Source organism: Cyclospora cayetanensis, unplaced genomic scaffold (assembly GCF_002999335.1).
Source record: "Cyclospora cayetanensis isolate NF1_C8 unplaced genomic scaffold, CcayRef3 CcayRef3_contig_6, whole genome shotgun sequence".
NCBI lineage: Eukaryota > Apicomplexa > Conoidasida > Eucoccidiorida > Eimeriidae > Cyclospora > Cyclospora cayetanensis.
Window position 1 is genome coordinate 202,567 of NW_020312590.1, and position 17,612 is coordinate 220,178.

Consider the following 17,612-nt stretch of genomic DNA (forward strand, 5'->3'; position numbering starts at 1 on the left):
ATCAATTTACAAGATATAATTCAGGCTGTGTCACAGCAAGCGCTGCCTCCTCGAACACCATCCCGCCATAGCGAATCGTCCTCCGACTGTCCTGTATAGCCACAGACGCCAAACTTGCAGATGGCAAGACATAGCGGCCACAGCATTCCACAAGGGAAAGAGCAGCAGCATCAAAAGCCGCACCAGCATTGCGAACTCCATCACAGCAGCTCACCAAGCAGCTGTCCATACGCCCGAAAGGGCAGGCGGAGGCTCACAGCGGGCACAAGCCCTCCGATGCACCACCCCCCCGTCGTGAATCCGAGCACACCACAGCAACAGCGTATTCAGGAGCACCTGCAGAGGCAGCAGTGTGACGACGTTGCAGATCTCCCCGAGCAGCTCATGGCTGCAGCTGCAGTCGAGCCAGACTGGGAAGCGGAGGACGCAGCAACCAGTGGATATGATGCGGCACCCCCAGCAGCTGGAGGAACCGCCGCTTTGTTTCGTCAGGAAGCGCATGCACTGACAGCCACGCGCAGCACCAGCAGAAGCAGCAGTACCATCAGCACGAGCACCTGCCAAGACAGCGCGGAAGAAGACATAGCCAGCAGTCCCGCGCTCGCTGTTTCTGCCGCTGTTGCTCCCTTTGCCGCCACTTCGCCTGACGAGTTCAGTCCTCCTACCGCTGTGTCTGCACCCGCTGTGGAGAAACACAGACCGCGGATGCGCCACAGGCGAGCTCGCGTTAAGGGGCATCAGAAGCTCCCGTTACCCATGCAGGAGGCAGCAGTGCAGCAACAGCAGCGAACTTCGATCAAGTGCGGAGTGGGCAGTTCACATAGCCGCGAAAACGACGCGCAGCAGCTCAACAACGCGCAACAGAATCGCCTTTCGAGATACAGAAGACCTAGGAACCCCCGAAAGGCACAACAACGAGATGCGCGATTTCTGCTGCAGCCAAAAGAGAAAACACCATGGAAGCGGCATCATCAACAGCACAGTTTGGAGCTGCGAACTCCGCTTGAGCAGCTTTCTGGAAAGGCGCCTTCGTCCCCAGAGCAACAACAGCAGCAGCAGCAGCAATCCCTACACGCTTCTACGCGCATGCAGCAACGCGAGATTCGCCTGCAGTCAGAAGACGCCCCCCAACAACTGTACCACCAACAGCAAGAGCAACAGCAACAGCAACAACACCAACTGTACCAACAGCAACAGCAACAAATGCACCAACACCAACAACAACTGCACCACATAGAACAACTGCAGCACCAACAGCAGGAGGATGTCTCGCAATGCCAGCACCCCCAAGACAGAGCGTTGCAGCAGACTTCGTTGCTGCTACCACCGAACCCACACCAGTCGCCTCTTCCTAACCCTAAAAAGCCTCCGCATATCCAAGAGGCGATGTGGCAACTGCATCATGGGGAGGCTGAGGGCAGCTGCAGGGGATCTCAACGCAGGGAAGGCATTGCCTCGCCATCGCAACAACATCAGCAAGAACAGCCACGCGTCTTGCCGCACTGGCTAGCTCCTTTGATGGAGGCAACGGAGGAGGAAGTCATTGTCACTGGAGGGCAGTCTGGAGGCGGCGGAGTAGGTGAGATCGCAATGGCTGCCTTGTCGCGTATTTCGTCTGGCTCCCTCCATACGGCGCGAAAAACGTTTTCCTTGCATGCTGCATCCTTCCTTTGCCCCCTTCCCGACACTTTTGCCTCTCTGGCACTCGCACGGTCTTGTTTTCTGTGGCATCTTCGGGTACAGCCTGTTGTGCAAGCGGAAAAGGGGAGGGGGAAGGGAGGAGGAAAGTTTATTTCCTCGTCCTTTGACGCCGTGCGCGTCGTGCTCTCCCTTTTCTTCTTCCTTTTGGCGCTTCTTCTTGCGTGGAGAGGTCTACACTGCAGTGCTCTAGCATGAGACCTTTGCCTTCTCCTCATGCCTGCCACACCCCCCTTAGCTTCCACGTGCCAGGCAGCTGCGCGTGTGCTGCACTTTCTTCCTGCCGTGCCTCAATTCTTCGGCGCCATGCTGTCTTCAAATGCTGTCTGCGGCTTGCCAGATCTGGCGGCTGCAGCGCTTTTGCACGGATGCTCGTGCAGATCTGTGCAGACATTGTTTTTTGGGGGAGCTGTCTGCCACAACTCGCAGTGCTCGTGTGCCTCTTCTAGTGCGTTTGGCAGGCTGCCTCGGGAAGCGGGGGATACTGCCTTGGGAAAAAGCCGTTCTGCTGCCCTCAGAGTTGTGTGCAAGCGCGCATGCACCTCCTCTTGAAGGCGCTATTGTGCGCAACGCAGGAGGCACTGACCTTTCTAGCGCCACACGCCCACTCGAAGGATCACTTTGTGTCTTCTCCTGCTTGCGCAGGAAGGAGGTGGCTGCCCCCAGATTTGACGCTCGATGCCTTTGTGGTGCAGCTCGTCGGCTCTGGCATGTAAGCACTGTGTTGCTGCTGCACTGTGTTGCTGCTGCACTTTGTTGCCACTGCTCTCCTGCCGTAGGTAAGGCGTTGCTGCCACTTGGCATGTGGCTGCTCTTCTCTGCTCTTCGCTGTTTCTCGCTCTGGAGGCGTTTTTGCATGTGTTCAATGCCTTGCGTGTGGCGCCTCTTTACCGAATGCCTTCTACGCCCTTTTCTTCGAGTGGCTCGTACTGCGTCACTTCCACCCATGCAGCGCGCCAATCGTCCTTTGCCTCGGCGCGTGGCTGCGTGTTTGCGGCTGCTGCTGCTTTCTGCGTTGGTGCTGCATGTCGCGCAGCCTGCCCTACTCTCGCTGCTCCACAGAGGGAGATTTCTGCTACCTGTCGCTCTTGTTCCAGCGAGAGGCAGAGCTTACGGCGAACTTGCAGTCTCAAGAGCGCAGAAACATCCGCCGCATGCGCTTAGGGTTGTCGAACGGCATCACTCGCACGGTCTCGTGTTACGACTTCCAGCAACAACCCTCTAAGGCGTCTGCAGAGACAAGCAGCAGCAGCGCTAAGCAGCAGCAGCAGCACGCGGAAGCGCAGAATGAAAGCCTCAACACCATCGGGGAAGTCTTTTCAGGCTTTTTCCAGTGGCTTTCATGCCCAGGAGTCAACGCCACTACACCCCAGCCCTCCCCCTCCCCCACCCCACAGCAGCAAGAAGCCGAAGGGGAGGGGGTTGCGCAGCTCCAAACAAGCCACAGTCTCCTGGCGCAGCAGCAACTGCGACAGCAAAGACAACAGTTCAGCGACGCCGTCTGCAGAAAGGCGAAAATGTAGCCGAGAAACTCACACGCCAAGCTCTGCTTCTTCCGCGAAACCTCCAAGAAATTGACAAGTGGCCTTTGGCCTAGCGCCCTCTACAGCATACACCGAGCCTGAACAGCCATGCGCCACTCCGAATGTGACATGCATGCATACTTGCATGCATACATGCATGCATACATGACGCATTTAGAGTGTCGTGACACCCCACGTGTGCAAAAAGATTCGAATATTCTGCATTCTCGCGCCCTCCCCCTTTCCCCCCCCCTAGAACGTCGTGTCTTCTTCCACATAAAAGAACGACTGCACCCACCTCCCGCTACTCGGCTTCTCGCTGGCTGTCCTCTGTTGATCCTCTCAAAACCGACGCACGCGGCAGCCTTCCCCCGCAACGCATCACTGCATGGGCAGCACAAGCCCGCTGTCTAGGCAGCTACGCGTCGCAGCAAGCAGCACTGCAGCAGCAGATCCATCCAGCTGAACTCCGTGCGGAGGCAGCGGCAGTCAGCGGTGCGGGCTGCTTGCGGAGGTCCTCTGTAGCTAGCTAGCTAGCTAGCGAGCAAGCAAGCGGTCGAGACGGTATACATCTATGTGTAGACGGCCAGCTACCCGTAGGGCCACCCATTTACACACAGGATAGCTAGCTAGGCAAACGAACCGAAACAGCCAGACTTGGAGGCATCTAGAGGCACTACAGCTGCACGACCAGCTAGCTACGCAGCTGCTCGCCGACTCACTTGGATGCCTAATGTGCGTATGTCTATCCACACAGCAGCGTAGCGGCTGATCCACCCCCTGCCTAGTGAACTACGTACCCACACACAGTACGCCAGCTGCTCACGTGGTGGAGCAGCTGGTTAACCACTCCTCCGCTTACGCCGAAAAGGCAAAAGGCAAAAATGCAACGAGGGGTCGAGGGAGTCCACCCGTCGAGATCTGCTGCGCAGATCTTCCTTTACCGGCTCAATACAGAGTACACCTGTTTACCTCTCTCGCAATCTTGCGAGGCAGAATCTCGCTGCACAGCTGGCTAGCCCTTGGCTAGCCACACCGTTCGAACGCGTGTTTAAGGCGGGCCAAGGAGCTTTGCAAAGCCGCAGCGCTCTCAGAACGAACAAGGCTTTCTGCAAAACGCAACGAGAAGCCTCGGCTGCTACGCTTTCTGCAGCAGTGCCTCCTCGCTCCCCCTTCCCCTCTCTACGTCTCGCGCTTCAAAGACACGCTACTGGCATGGAACCCGCTTTGCCGCTGCTGCTGCTGCTGCTGCTGCTGCTGCAGTGACGTAAGTTCCTTTCGGTAGTGGTGCTGCTCCTTCAGCATAAAGGCACTAGATCGAGCAATAGCAGCAGCGAAGGCATGCGGAAAGAGGCGGGATGCAGTTTCAGCTGAGAACCAGCTGCACACGAGAAGAGCAGCACGGCCCCAAGGAGGCAGCCAGTAACCGCATTCCTTCTTGCCTGAGCAAGTTGCGTTTTTATTGCTGCTGCTCTCGTTCTGCGGAATTCTTTGAGCTGACGATGCCTTGATAAACCTACCCCCTGGCCCTCTTAGCCGAATGAAAGTGCTCTGCCGCTGCTGCTGTTGCTGGTGCTCACTCTTGCACGCGGGGCGCTGTTGTTGCTGTTGCTGTTGCTGTCGCTGTCGCTGTTGCTGCTGCTGTTGCTGCTGCTGTCGCCGTCGCTGTTGCTGTCGCTGTTGCTGCTGCAGAAGCCCCTCCGGCAAGTGTTGCCGGAGTGCGCGAAGCTGCAGCCGCTCAGCGTCTGAGAGGGTGGAAAGCTGCTGCTGCTGTTGCTGCAGCAGCAGCAGCAGATGTTTTTGCTTCGTTTCTGGAGCAAAGGTAGCCTGCACATACAGGCCGCTGCTGCCGTTTCCCCCCAACGCTTGGATGCTGCTGCTGCTGCTGCCGCTCGCATCCGGAGCTCCCAAGGTAATTTTAAGCACGACAATCTGAGCTTCTTCTTCTGCTGCTGCAGTTGGGTAGGGCCAAGTCTCCTCGGCAAGCCACTTGTCGGCTGCAGAGGCTGCATGCAGCAGCCCCCCGTTGTGCTGCTGCTGCTGTTGCTGCTGTCGCGGCAACCGCTGGGGATCTTGCCGCAGCAGCAACGTCTGCAACAGCAGCTGCTGCTGCTGCTGTTGCTGCTGGTACTTGCGCTCTTCCTGCAGCAACAGACTCTCGCATCGCAGCCTCTGCTGCAGTGCCTCCAGCTCGAGCTGCTGCTGCTGCACAACTCTCCGCTTCTTCACGACGATCTGCTGCTGCCGCAGTCTCCGCTTCCTCCACGCGCGAACACTACGCCTCTTGAGGCAGCTTCGCTGCACGAGGCTGCTGCTGCTGCTTCGACTGCTCCTCGAGCTGCCGTTGCTGCTAGGGGTCGCTGCTGCAGCCGCCACTGCGGCTTTCACCTCACGCGCTGAAGCGCTCGAATCGCAACGTGACAGCCTACACCTCCCCCCCCCCTTTCCACCTGTATCTCCATCTGCAGATACTGTGCCAGAGCTCCCCCGCAAGCTCCTCATGTTGCAGTGCGAATAGCGAAGACGGCAGCGGCCGCCTTCGCTGCTCCTCAGTGCATACTTTTCCAGATGTCTTCGTTGTTGCTCTTGTTGCTGTTGCTGTTGCTGTTGCTGTTGTTGTTGTTGTTGCTGTTGTTGTTGCTGTTGCTGTTGCTGTTGCTGTTGCTGTTGCTGTTGTTGTTGCTGTTGCTGTCGCTGCTGCTGTTGTTGTTGCTGTTGTTGTTGCTGTTGTTGTTGCTGTTGTTGCTGTTGCTGTTGTTGTTGCTGTTGCTGTTGCTGTTGTTGTTGCTGTTGTTGTTGCTGTTGCTGTTGCTGTTGCTGTTGTTGTTGCTGTTGTTGTTGCTGTTGTTGTTGCTGTTGTTGCTGTTGCTGTTGTTGTTGCTGTTGCTCTTGTTCTTGTTGCTGTTGCTGTTGTTGCTGTTGTTGCTGCTTTACGGCAGACTGCGGTGCAGCAGACCGATGCTGCTGCCGCTGCTGCCGTATACGCAGCGGCTGCAGCTGCCAAGGCTTTTTAAAATCTCTGACCTCATGCAGCAGCTGCTGAGACTTCCATATCTCCCCCTGCCTCTCCCCCTGATGCTGCTGCTGGAGGAGGTAAGCCTGCTGCTGCAGCAGATTCTGCTTGGCTAAATCGCGCAAGGAGTGGAGAGTTTGCAGGTTAGGCAGCTTGCTGCCGATGCCATGCACACTGTTACTGCGAGGCACGCCGTTGAAGCAGCCACCACTGAGCCTGCTGCCATCGCTGCTTTTGAGGCTCGTGCAATCCTCGCTGCTGCCAATCGCCTGCGGCACGTGATGCTTCCGCTTCTGCTTCTGCTCCAACCGTGACTGCACTAGTGCATCAAACAGGAACTGCTGCTGGCGAAGTCTAGCGGCAGCAATTCTCGCTGCCTGCCTCAGTTGCTCCTGCGCAGCTTCCTTCCACAGCCTACAGACTCCATGAACAACTCCAGAGGGATACACCTGCGGCAACACGTCAGCTGACAGCGCGATTTCCCCTAAACAGTCTTGCTGCTGCTGTTGCTGCTGTTGCGGCTTCTCCTCTTGCTGCTGTTGCTGCTTCTCCTCTTGCTGCTGTTGCTGCTTCTCCTCTTGCTGATGCTGCTGCTTCTCCTCTTGCTGCTGTTGCTGCTTCTCCTCTTGCTGATGCTGCTGCTTCTCCTCTTGCTGATGCTGCTGCTTCTCCTCTTGCTGCTGCTGCTGCTTCTCCTCTTGCTGCTGTTGCTGCTTCTCCTCTTGCTGCTGCCCCATAGCAGCACACGGGGTGGGAGGCAGCAGCAGCAAATCCTCACTTTGGGGGTTACACCCGTGGAAGTTGCAGTCTGAGAATTTGCCGCAGCTACCGCTGTTGTGTGTCTGTGTGTGTGTGTGTCTGTGTGTGTGTGTGTCTGCCTGCCGCTTTCTCGAATCCTCACACGCGTCTTCCCGTGGAGCCTGCTGCTTGGCAAGGGATTCTGTGCGTCAGTGTGTGTGCGTGTGTGTGTTGAATTTCTGGCTGCGTCCTCTGCAGCTTCAGCAGCTTCAGCAGCTTCTGCAGCCTCGCGTTTTTAGAGCAGTGCCGCTGGAGGTCGAGATCGTGTCGTACGAGGCGCTGTTCAAGTTTTAGCGCGCCGTCGAACTGCAGCCATGAAGCGTAGCACAGACAGCATGCCACTGCACTACTACTCTCTGTCAGGAGCTGTCCTGGCTGCTGCGGCGAATGCCAAAAGGGTGCAGCTGCGTTGGTTGCATGCATGCATGCATGCATGCATGCACGCAGCGCAGCTGCCCCCTTAGAGCTGAGCAGCAGCAGCAGGGACTGCAGGGGCGGCCTGCCGCCGCTGCTGGTGTCTTTGACTCTGAAAAAACTCGGAGATTTAGGTGTTTTTGAATCCCTCACAAACTTTATCAAGCGGGAATAGAGCAGCCGCAACACGGCGAAGATCGACCCCTGCCGCTCACACAAGCGACGGCTGAGCGGCTGTGTGGCAGAGTACCCCCAAGCCAACTGCGGCTGCGACTCCGCCATTCTTTTCGCGCCGCTGCACGCAGCGGCTGCGAAAAAGCAGCGCGTGCAGCTGCAGCGGCAGGAGGAGTCTTCGGGGTAGCTGCTGCAGCCTCGACTGGAAACCACGACGTCTTTTCCTGCAGCCTCGGAGATTCGCAAGGCTGCTCGCTGCTCTTCGACTGTGCCTGCGCTGTGGCAGCAGCAGGCACTTCGCACTGCGCTGCACTGCGCTGCATTGCACTGCGCCGGAGCTGCAGGAGAAAGAGCTTCCAACAGCAGCAGCAGCAGCGACAAGCGCAATGCAGCAGCAGCAGCAGCAGCAGCAGCAGCAGCGCAAAGCCACCGCTGCTGCTGCTGCCAGTTTGAGCAGCAAAAAAACTGCTGCAGTGCCTAACAGCAACCGCAGCGGGGGTAGCTCTTCCGCTGCAGCAGCAGCCTCCACGCAGCAGCAGCAGCAGCAGATACACCAGAGACGGCCACAACAACTCAAAAAGCATCAGACATTCCAAGTATCCGACGTTCCTGAAGACGTGGGTGTTGTTGTTTTTTTTATTGTTGTTATTGCTGCTGCTCTTGTTGGTGCTTTTGTTCTTGTTGTTGCTACTGCCGTTATTGCTCTTGCTACTGCTTTTGTTCTTGTTGCTACTGCTGTTATTGTTGTTGCTACTGCTTTTGTTGTTGTTGCTACTCCTCTTGTTGTTGCTACTGATCTTATTGTTCGTGCTACTGCCGTTATTGCTCTTGCTACTGCTTTTGTTGTTGTTGCTACTGCTGTTGTTATTGCTACTCCTCTTGTTCTTGCTGCTGCTGTTATTGTTCGTGCTACTGCCGTTATTGCTCTTGCTACTGCTCTTGTTCTTGTTGCTACTGCTGTTATTGTTCGTGCTACTGCCGTTATTGCTCTTGCTACTGCTCTTGTGGTTCTTGATACTGCTCTTATTGTTCTTGCTACTGCTCTTGTTGGTGCGTTTGTGCGATGGCTCACATGCTGGCTCACATGCTGGCTCACTGCATGGTTGTGTTGTCTTTGTGAGAATTTCTTTGGATGCTTTTTTGCCACTTCTTGAAGGCGTCCTTTATGGACGCGCCTCTGTCTAGGCTTGCTCTAGGCAGTCTGCCTGCTTTTCCTGCATGCAAGAGGTCTCGTTTTATCGTTTTTTTCTCTCTGCGAAAGCTCCTGCTGCTTCTACTACTCCTGCGGTGTCTCCCCTCTCTGTACGTGACAAATGGTCATGCCAGTGTATATTGTGCATGCGTTGTGGCAATTCATAGGCCTTGTTAGCTTTTCCTTCCCTTGCACAAAGCCTTGAAGCACTGCAGTCTGCAGAATCTACCATTGGGCAAGCCACAGAGAGAATTCTCACGCTTTTGAGAGACACCCACAATCCGTGCCTCCATCTCCCCGCTAACAGACAGGTACGCTGCTGCCGCTTCTTCGTATTCTCTTTTTCTCTTTATCTCTTTCTTTTTCTTTCTGTCTGTTTCCTTCTTCCTCTTTTTTCTTTATCTCTTTCTTTATCTCTTTCTTTTTCTCTTTTCTTTCTCTTTCCCTTCTTTCTCTCGCTTCTTTCTCTTTCCCTTCTTTCTCTCGCTTCTTTATCTCTCCCTTCTTTCTCTCGCTTCTTTATCTCTCCCCTCTTTCTCTCGCTTCTTTCTCTCCCTTTCTCTCCCTTCATTATCTCTCATTTCTTTATCTCTTCACACATTTCCAATGATCCGTGCGGCCTGCGCGTTTTTGATGGTTCTTGCTGTTTTCTTTTTTTTCTGCGTGACGTGTCTGTCAAAGCATCATTCGCATTTGCTGCCTCTCCTCCTCCTGCCGCCATGCGATCCCCTGTCTCCTCTTAAAATAATAGAGTGCAAATTTAGCCGCTTCATTTTGCATTTTTGCCTTGCCACATCGTGGTGGCGCGCAGGGGTCTAGCTGGCTAGCGAGCTCGCTAGCTAGCCAGCCAGCCAGCCTTTTTCTTGACTGCGGGTGGAGCTCAATTGGCAGGAGCTGAAAATGCCCCTTTTTGCGCTTACTTGCAGTCGCTGCCTTTGCTGCTTTCTCGATGTCGCCTGCGCATCTTCATTTACAACACGCACGCAAATCAACAGCCCCCACCTACCGTCTCTGAGCACCACGCGCCACACTTCCAAGTGCCTCCCCTTCACGAGCTGCAGCCGCCCGCTGCTGTTGCTGCTGCTGCTGCTGCTGCAACAGCCGCTGCTGCTGCAGCTGCTGCTGCTGCTCAGCAACAGCAGCAGCAGCAGCAGCAGCTGTTGCTGCCACCCCCCGCGCTGACTTCTCTCGTGCAGGAACCTCCGCCTTCTTGGGCATTGCATATAAAGGGGCAAGCTTTGGATAAGCAGGTGCGTCTGCGTGTGCTTGCATCATTTCGCGTGGGTGTATTTTGCCTGCAAGTACGCCTGAGGGCTGTCTACAAACGTACAGAGGCAGATCAGGCTCCTGCTGCTGCCTTCGCTGCTGCTACTACTGCTGCTGCATTTGGAAGAATGCCTCCTTCTTCTTTGGGTGCCCTCACCGTGGCGTATGAAAAGCTGTGGATGTGCACACATACACACATATATATTCATGTATATATACATATGTACATACATACATATGTATATATACACATATGTATATATACACATATGTATATATTCATAGACGTATACACACATATACGTATACACATCTACATACATACACATATACATATATATATATATACATCTATCTATATATATACATAGACGTATATACACATATATGTATATGCATCCATACACACACATATACACGTACACATATATACAGTCGTGCTTCTGACTCTTTCGGCGATTAGCGGAGAGCACATGTGCTGTTGCTTTTGCCCCTCCCTTCCCTGCCTGCCTCGTAGCGCCTCCTCTATCTCTGTGGACCCCTTGCGTTTTGTGCAGGAAGGCTGCTGCCTCTCTTCCTTCTTCGAGCGAATTGTTGTGCTAACTGGCTCGCAGACTGTGGCGTGGCATTGGGGTGGGGGTGATCCTGTGGAAGAGCTCGTGCTGCAAAGGCGGGGTGACACCCCCTTGACGTTGAAGATCCTCTTTTTCCTCAAGCACAGGCTTCCCACATTTGGGGTCGGTTGCTGCGGATGGCGATTATTGCGTTGCTGATGGGGTGGATCTGTTTAGCGCAAAGAAATGTGCCCCAGGTGTTGCTGCTGCTTTCGCTGCTGCTTGAAAGCCGTCCTGCTCCTCATCTACAGCCTGCCTTACTCCCGCCGTCTTCGATCCCTCGTTGCGGAGTGTGCTGCAGCTTTCCCCCCAGCTCTCGGCAGTTTGTGCAGGCCAGAGGCAGCTCTCACTCTGCTCAGTCCTCCGTTGCATCTTCTCGTACTGCCTCACCAAGGGGTTGGTGCTCTCGTGGCTGACGGAGGGAAGCAGCGGCAGCGGGAGCAGCGGCAGCGGGAGCAGCAGTTGCAGCAGTCTGAACAGCAACAGCGGCAAGCCGAATTACAAGGGAGTCCGCTTTCGCACAGACGAGCTGCTGCGGCGAGTAAGTGCTGTTGCTACACATCCTGGAAGCTATGTAGACGGACCCTGGTTGCTGCTGCCCTCCTTCTGCTTTCTTTGAGCGTTTTTGAAACCACGTCTTGCATGAGACAGGCGCCGACAAGGAGAAGAAGAACAAGTTGAGCGGAAGGTGCAGGGGGCAGGGGGAAAGAGGCGAACGAGGAGCAGCAGCAGCAGCAAGGCGGCCGACTCATACTATGCCTACACAGCACTGACAAGCGGAATGGTGTGTCATGTACAGTGTGCATGGGTATATATATATGTATATATATGTTTGTATATTATATATGCGTCTGATGTCGCTCGCAGGTGTTTGGATCTGATGTACAGACATTTGGATTGCCCGACCTGCCCGAGTTGCTACGTCAACACCTTCTGCCACCAACCCCCGTCGTTATCACACACAATTTGCGGTGAGATTTCTCTCTTTTTGCTGCTTTGTGTCGCCTTCCTGAGGGGAAGTTTCCTGGAGTTGCGAAAAGTTTCCTCCTCGTGGTATCACCTCGATTCATACAAACAGCCCTTCCCTTGTGGGCAATGCGCGTACATCGGATGCCCTCACTTCTGGTGGCTGACAGCCGCAGGGGTGTTATGCGCATTGATACATATATATATGTATATATTGATGTATATGTACATATATGTACATGTGCATATATGTATATGTGCATATATGTACATGTACGTATTTGTATATGTGCGTATATGTATATGTACATATATGTACATGTACATACATATATATCTCCGTATGTGTACATGTAAGTATTTGTACGTACATGTATACATGCATATATCTATGTCTGTATGTGTGTGCGCCCTCAGCCTCTCAGGCGATTGGCTTGAAAGCGAGCACACGTATGATTTTTCTCTGGATTGCATTGACACCACGTGCAGCGGCAGCAGTAATTGCAGCGCAATCAGCAGTGCAGCAACTGCCTGCTGCGTTTTAGGTCTCGAAAGTTGGCTGGCAGCTCCCCACCAGCACGCCCTTTCCCCTGCCCAGCAACAGAAGGTATGCGAAGGGTGCAGTGTAAGATGCAGTGATACATTTTTTTGCAGCATGGAGCACCCATCTTCCCCCTTGCCGTGCATGCGTTTTCGGAAGGAGGCCTCTTGGCTCCGATGCTGCTGCAGCTGCGTTCTTTCCCCTGCACGTTTCGGGAGAGATTTCCAGCGGGCGCAGTGCTGCACATCTGCATCACATCATCATCGTATGTATGGATTGTCGGCCGTCCTCTGCATCTTGCTTTTGCGTCTGTCTCCGGCTTGGCTTATGGCTCGTGTGTGTGTGCGTGTATGTGTGGGTGTCCGCTGCAGCAGCTCGCCCTGAATGCAGAGATGGATACTCTTGATAGCCAGCTGACGTTGCTGCTACAGCAGATTCATCAGCGTGTGGCGCAAATGCAACTCTATAGCGCCTTGGCAAAAGATCCCAAGGAGGTTCGTGAAATCTGTATTTCTACGGATATGCGTCGAGATCTCCACATATATATGTTCAAATATATAATGTGAATTCGTACACATACACATGTACGTGTTCACGTACATGTATACATGTGCGTATTCACATACACATGCATGTATACATACATGCATTTGGTTGTTCTTTCTCTCGCTAAAAAGCTTACATTCGATTTTCCTTACTCTACGCGCGCGCGTGTGCGCACATGCTTCATGCCTTGCTATTTGCATCCATGGGCTGTTTAGGGCGTCTTGATTCTGCATCGCACTGCTGTGGAGAAAGGCACCTGCCGGTGTTCGCATCCCTCCATGATGCTGTCTCAGATTATTGCCGCAGCCTTCTCGCGTTGTTGCTTTCCCTCTCTCTGCAGTTCATTCTAAAACAGCTAGAGAGCTGCGTCCCAGACCATCAGCGCCTCCTTGCTGACGAAAGCTGCCTCTTCGAATACCAAGACAGCCAGCGGAGAGCATCTTTTTACGCAAAGGTAGATGATGCGAAATGCACGGAGATGCCGCCGCTTGCCGCTTAAAAAAAGGCCTCTCATATTGCTGCGGAAGCAGCTCTTTAGTCAGCCTTGCGCCTCGCTGTGTACAGCGCCTGCACCTTCTTGCACTGCATCTCTTTGGGAGCTTCTTTGCGCGTGTCTTTGCATGCGACATAGATATATATGTCATATATTTGTTGTTGTATATGTATGTGTTCATATTTAGAGGGAAATAGAGAGACATACCCATCATGCAAATATCGTGCATACATATATTTATACATATACGACTCGCTATTGCCCGTCCAGCATCCTAGGGCAATCTAAGCGCATGCCGCCGCCTACATGCAGCATTGGGGCTTTGTTGTTCATAGTCTCTCTTCTGGATTGCAGCCCCTTCTGTCTCTCTATGAAATATGTGTGTGTGTGTGTATGTGTGTGTGTTTGCACCTGTCTTCGCATCTATCAAAGCCCTGGCTAGCCCGTGCAGTGGGACGCTACTTGCAGAGGAAGGCGCTGCCTCTCGAGGATCAAATTTGGTATGTTAAGAGTGTCATGCAGATAGACTCTTTCTCAGGATTCCCTGCCTATATTCCTTGGTATTTTTACGTTTGGCTAGAGGCCGAGAGGGGAGGGTGAAGAGCGGGTGCCTGCCCGTCGTGGCGGCATTTTTCAGCTTAAATGAGGATCGCGTGCGTCTTTCAGTTCTTTTTTCTGTCGCTCTCTTTTGCGCGTGCCGGCCGTGAACTTTGCTTGTCTTCAGTCAACTACAGTGTGCGACTGTGTAATGCTGCAGCAAAGTATTCGCGGCGTATGGACTTGCAGATCCGCGAAAGAGACAGCGCGAGGTAAGCGTGTGGCGTTGCCGCCTTGAGCGGGGTCGGGAGGAAGAGGAGGGACGAGGCGTTGCTTAAAGGCGGTTTTGGGGGGGGGGAGAATCGTGTTTTTTCGGTGCATGCGCGGATGGCTTTGCATCCTAGTTGGGCTGTCTGTTGCGCTTGTTTTTTTCTGGGGTCGTTTGGCGTGTCGAGCGAGGACAAAGCGCACCGCCGCGTTTTCTTCGAAGCGTTGCCGCGGCTCTTCGGGGAGGGAGGGCGTAAGAGCTCTTCGAGCTGGGGGGGTGATGCATGTGGTAGCCGACGAGCCAGCGGCCTCTCCGGTCGTGTGGGGCGAGCTGTGCCGACGCAGGGAGCTGAAGAAGAAATGCGAACTTCCAGCGCGCGTCCGCGGTGCCGTCCGCCCTCCGTAGGGGGGGAAAGGAGTGCTGCAAACAACACGAGTGCCCCTGCTGCAGCGGCAGCAGTGCAGCAGCAGCAACAGCAGGCTGCGGCAAGCAGGAGGCCAAAGGCAGCCACAAAAAAGAAGGACGATGCCAAGCAAGAGCTTCCGCAGCAGCTGCACCTCCAGAACCTTGCGGCAGCCCCCGTTGCGGGGGAGGCGGACTCACTGCCGTAGATTTTTGCAGAGGGCAGCTGGCACTCGTCACAAGGCAGCAAGTTTTAGCCACCGAGCGAGTACGCTGGACGGCTAGCCGAACGGCTTTCCCTCTATCTCGCGAGCAGCTGCCTAGCAAACTGCCTGTGAGAAGGACGACTGGTGCATGTGCAGGGTCGTACGGCCAATATATATATATATATATATATATATATATATATATATATATATATATATATATATATATATATATATATAGACCACATACACTCCACGCCCTGAGGAAACGAATCCTGGGCAGAGCGCCCCGTGCACATCCTACACTGTACAGGAGATGCGCACCTTCTGCCCCGTAATTCGCTCTCAACTCTCATCGTCTCCGTGCACTCTACACGCGCTTCGCTACCAGCCTCTGCGGAAGCGAGTCCAGGGCATCTATATACAAGCCTTTGAACCTCGCAGAGATCGCGCGGCCGTCTGTCTGCCATTCCTAGCCGTCTCGAACTAAAACGCGATTCTAATGCTAACGAGCGCGGGAGCAATACATTGATTGCCCCTGCGGCAAGCCACGGAAACGAGCATCAAAAGACTTTAGAAGAGCGCCCTCCCTCCCTACCTCCCCCCTACCCCTTCCCCTTAGCATCTAGTCACTGCAGTTTAGCCGCCATCGGCGCAGCAGCGCGCAGCCTCTGAATTCCGGGCAGTCGCTGCTGACGGACAGAAAGATGTCCGATCTGCCGCCTTTGCTTTCGCCAGATCAGACACCCAAGAGGCAGCACAGCCATCCGCAGCTCAAGTCGGCTCTGCTGCTGCAGTTTGTGCCGCTCAAGGCGCCGCCCCCGTGGAGGCCCCTACACTACGCGCCGCTTGCTGAGGATCTCCTCGCCGAGCAGGCAGGCTGCTTGCCGGCTGCACATCAAAAGGTCAACAAGCAAACGCTGAAGAGCAGCACCAGCAGCAAGCAGCTGCCCACAATCCAGATGCCAAGATTGTGGGCAGCTGCTGCAGCTGCTGCAAGCATGGCAGCGGCGGCAGGTGGAAGAGACACTTCCCCCCCAAAGCAGCCACGCAGCCCGCAGTAACACGCGGCAACAGCAAAGGCAGCAGCACCAGCAGCAGTCCATATATGACTGACACCAACAGAGGATCGAGCGCCAGTCTTTGCAGATCTCTTTCTCTGGACCGTATCCTCGGAAGAACAGGGATGGCCTTTGCACCCCTTGGGGTAATTTCTCTCAGAGCTCTTCGCCGCGTCTCTGCAGCCGCAGCCCCCCCTTGCTAATTTTGCTGCTGCTACGGACACTGGATGGCAGGCAGGTGTCGCAGCAATGTCAGAAGAAAGCTTTTCGCCAGAAGGCGCAAAGCGTGCAGCTGCAGCAGCAGCCGAAGCAGCAGCACCTCTGGCGGCGCAAGACGACTTCTCTGGTGAACACGCAGGCGCTTCCTCGTGACGCCACTGCTCTAACGGCGACTCCGATTGCGTATCAGCTTTCTGCTCTAGAAGCGTATCAGGTTGCGTATCAGGGTGCGTATCAGGGTGCTTGTCGGGCTCCTGCTCCGCTTGCGCATCAGGCTGCATGTCAGACTTCGACTCTGAGGGTGTATCAGGTTGGGTATGAGGTTGCTTGTCAGCTTCCTGTCCTCCGTGCGGCTCCGCTGGCTGCCGCGCAGGCTGTGAGTTTGCGTTGAACATGCGTTTGTATGTATCCGTGGAAGTCTTGTGGTAATTGAGTTTCTGAGGCAGGCACACACCGCCGACATCCACCGCTCAAAATGCGGCAATCGCAGCCCCTCTTGCGCGCGCTGCACATGCAGCGGCACCCCTTAATGGCCGAGGCAGTCGACGCATGATGCAGCTAGCAACTGAATCAATCAGAAAGAAAAGAATACGCCTTGACCAACCGCCAGAGACGCTAGGGGCCAGGAACTGAGAATAAGCGTGGCAGAAGCACAGCCAGACCGCTGCAGACCACCACCAGAAGAACGAGCGCAAGACAGAGACAGAGAAAAAGAGAGAGGGAAAAAAGAGACAGTCACAGCGATATTAGATGTATCCACCGCCGAGGAGACAAGGCAGACACAAAAGGTACAAGCAGCAGCATACGTGGAAACAAGCCACAGGCTGAAGAAACATGCATCGCCTATCTTTCTCTGTTGCTGTATTGCCCGTTTGCTCCGCATCGAACGGCGTATCTAGACGCGCACACCCCCTAAAAAGCATCTATTACCTTTGTCTGAAGCTCCTTTAAAGCGGCAATGGCATGCGGGTTTGACGGTTCCGACTTCAGAACCCCCATAAAAGACTGTTGCACAACAGACACGCATACGGGGGGAGGCCTGGCTAGCTACGAAGAGGCGTCCATGCACAGCTGCCTTCTGCGCCACCAGGAGAGAAGCTTTTTCTCCCGTACGAGCAGCAGCAGCAAAGCTAGCAAGCAGCAAGAGCAGTGCCAGACCTCTTGGGCTTCTTCTAGGTGATCCTGCATCATATATGCCATTCCTCTTCTGTACAAAGCCTTGCAATTCTTCGGATCCATTTGCAAGGCCTGAAAGGGCAGCCGCGCAGCAAAAACGCACTGCAAGGATGTTGAAGGGCAGGTTCTGAGACTCCTGGGGAGGCTTTCACCGCTGGCGTACGGCAAAGGCAAAGGGAGAAGCGAGCGTGCTCTTTTGAATTTTGCAGATTCGGCTAAACAGCGCCTTCAAATATTGACTACCACTTCGCAGGCAGTGCAAAAAGAGAAACACGCGCACAAACAGCCCACATCGCAGTCACAACGGCCTTCACCGCAGCCAGGTGCGCGCCTCGTGCCTACCAGTCTGCACTGTATATACACCTCGTCGAACTCGCGCTGCTGAAGCTTGCATGCAGCCAAGTTCAGATGGCAAGGTAGCTTGGACTGCTGGTACATTGTCTCCTCCTCTGCGGTGGAAGGAAATGTGTAGTCAAACTGCAGCAACGCCTGGGAGATACACAAG

The 17,612-nt window shown here is 54.5% G+C and overlaps 2 protein-coding genes across 2 annotated transcripts; one reads left to right on the forward strand and one right to left on the reverse strand.

Moving 5' to 3' along the window:
• Positions 1–1,988: 1,988 nt before the first annotated feature.
• On the reverse strand, positions 1,989–6,971 carry LOC113146777 (putative uncharacterized protein DDB_G0271606). Its single transcript, XM_026335117.1, has 6 exons — positions 6,916–6,971; positions 6,612–6,648; positions 6,299–6,386; positions 5,823–5,992; positions 4,513–5,477; positions 1,989–2,160 (listed from the first exon to the last, which is right to left on the reverse strand). Exons 1-6 carry the CDS (start codon positions 6,969–6,971, stop codon positions 1,989–1,991), a joined length of 1,488 nt encoding a protein of 495 aa, XP_026190902.1.
• Positions 6,972–8,024: 1,053 nt separating this feature from the next.
• On the forward strand, positions 8,025–14,113 carry LOC34624264 (the record flags this gene model as incomplete). Its single annotated transcript, XM_026335118.1, has 11 exons — positions 8,025–8,237; positions 8,980–9,123; positions 9,739–10,072; positions 10,640–10,815; positions 10,994–11,100; positions 11,137–11,233; positions 11,560–11,663; positions 12,076–12,265; positions 12,571–12,693; positions 13,671–13,738; positions 13,996–14,113. Coding segments are annotated over 11 exons (1,674 nt in total), but the record flags the coding sequence as incomplete, so codon positions are not given.
• Between the last annotated feature and the right edge of the window lie 3,499 nt (positions 14,114–17,612).

Bases quoted from the DNA above. Each gene is read 5' to 3' on its own strand.
- LOC113146777 (XM_026335117.1), bottom strand. From the start codon at position 6,971: ATGGGGCAGCAGCAAGAGGAGAAGCAGCAACAGCAGCAAGAGGAGAAG. The intron at 6,649-6,915 runs GCAGCAAGAGGA...TGGAGTCTGTAG, and splicing joins CAAGAGGAGAAGCAGCAGCA to GCTGTGGAAGGAAGCTGCGC. The intron at 5,993-6,298 runs ATCAGGGGGAGA...AACAACAGCAAC, and splicing joins TTACCTCCTCCAGCAGCAGC to AGCAACAGCAACAACAACAG.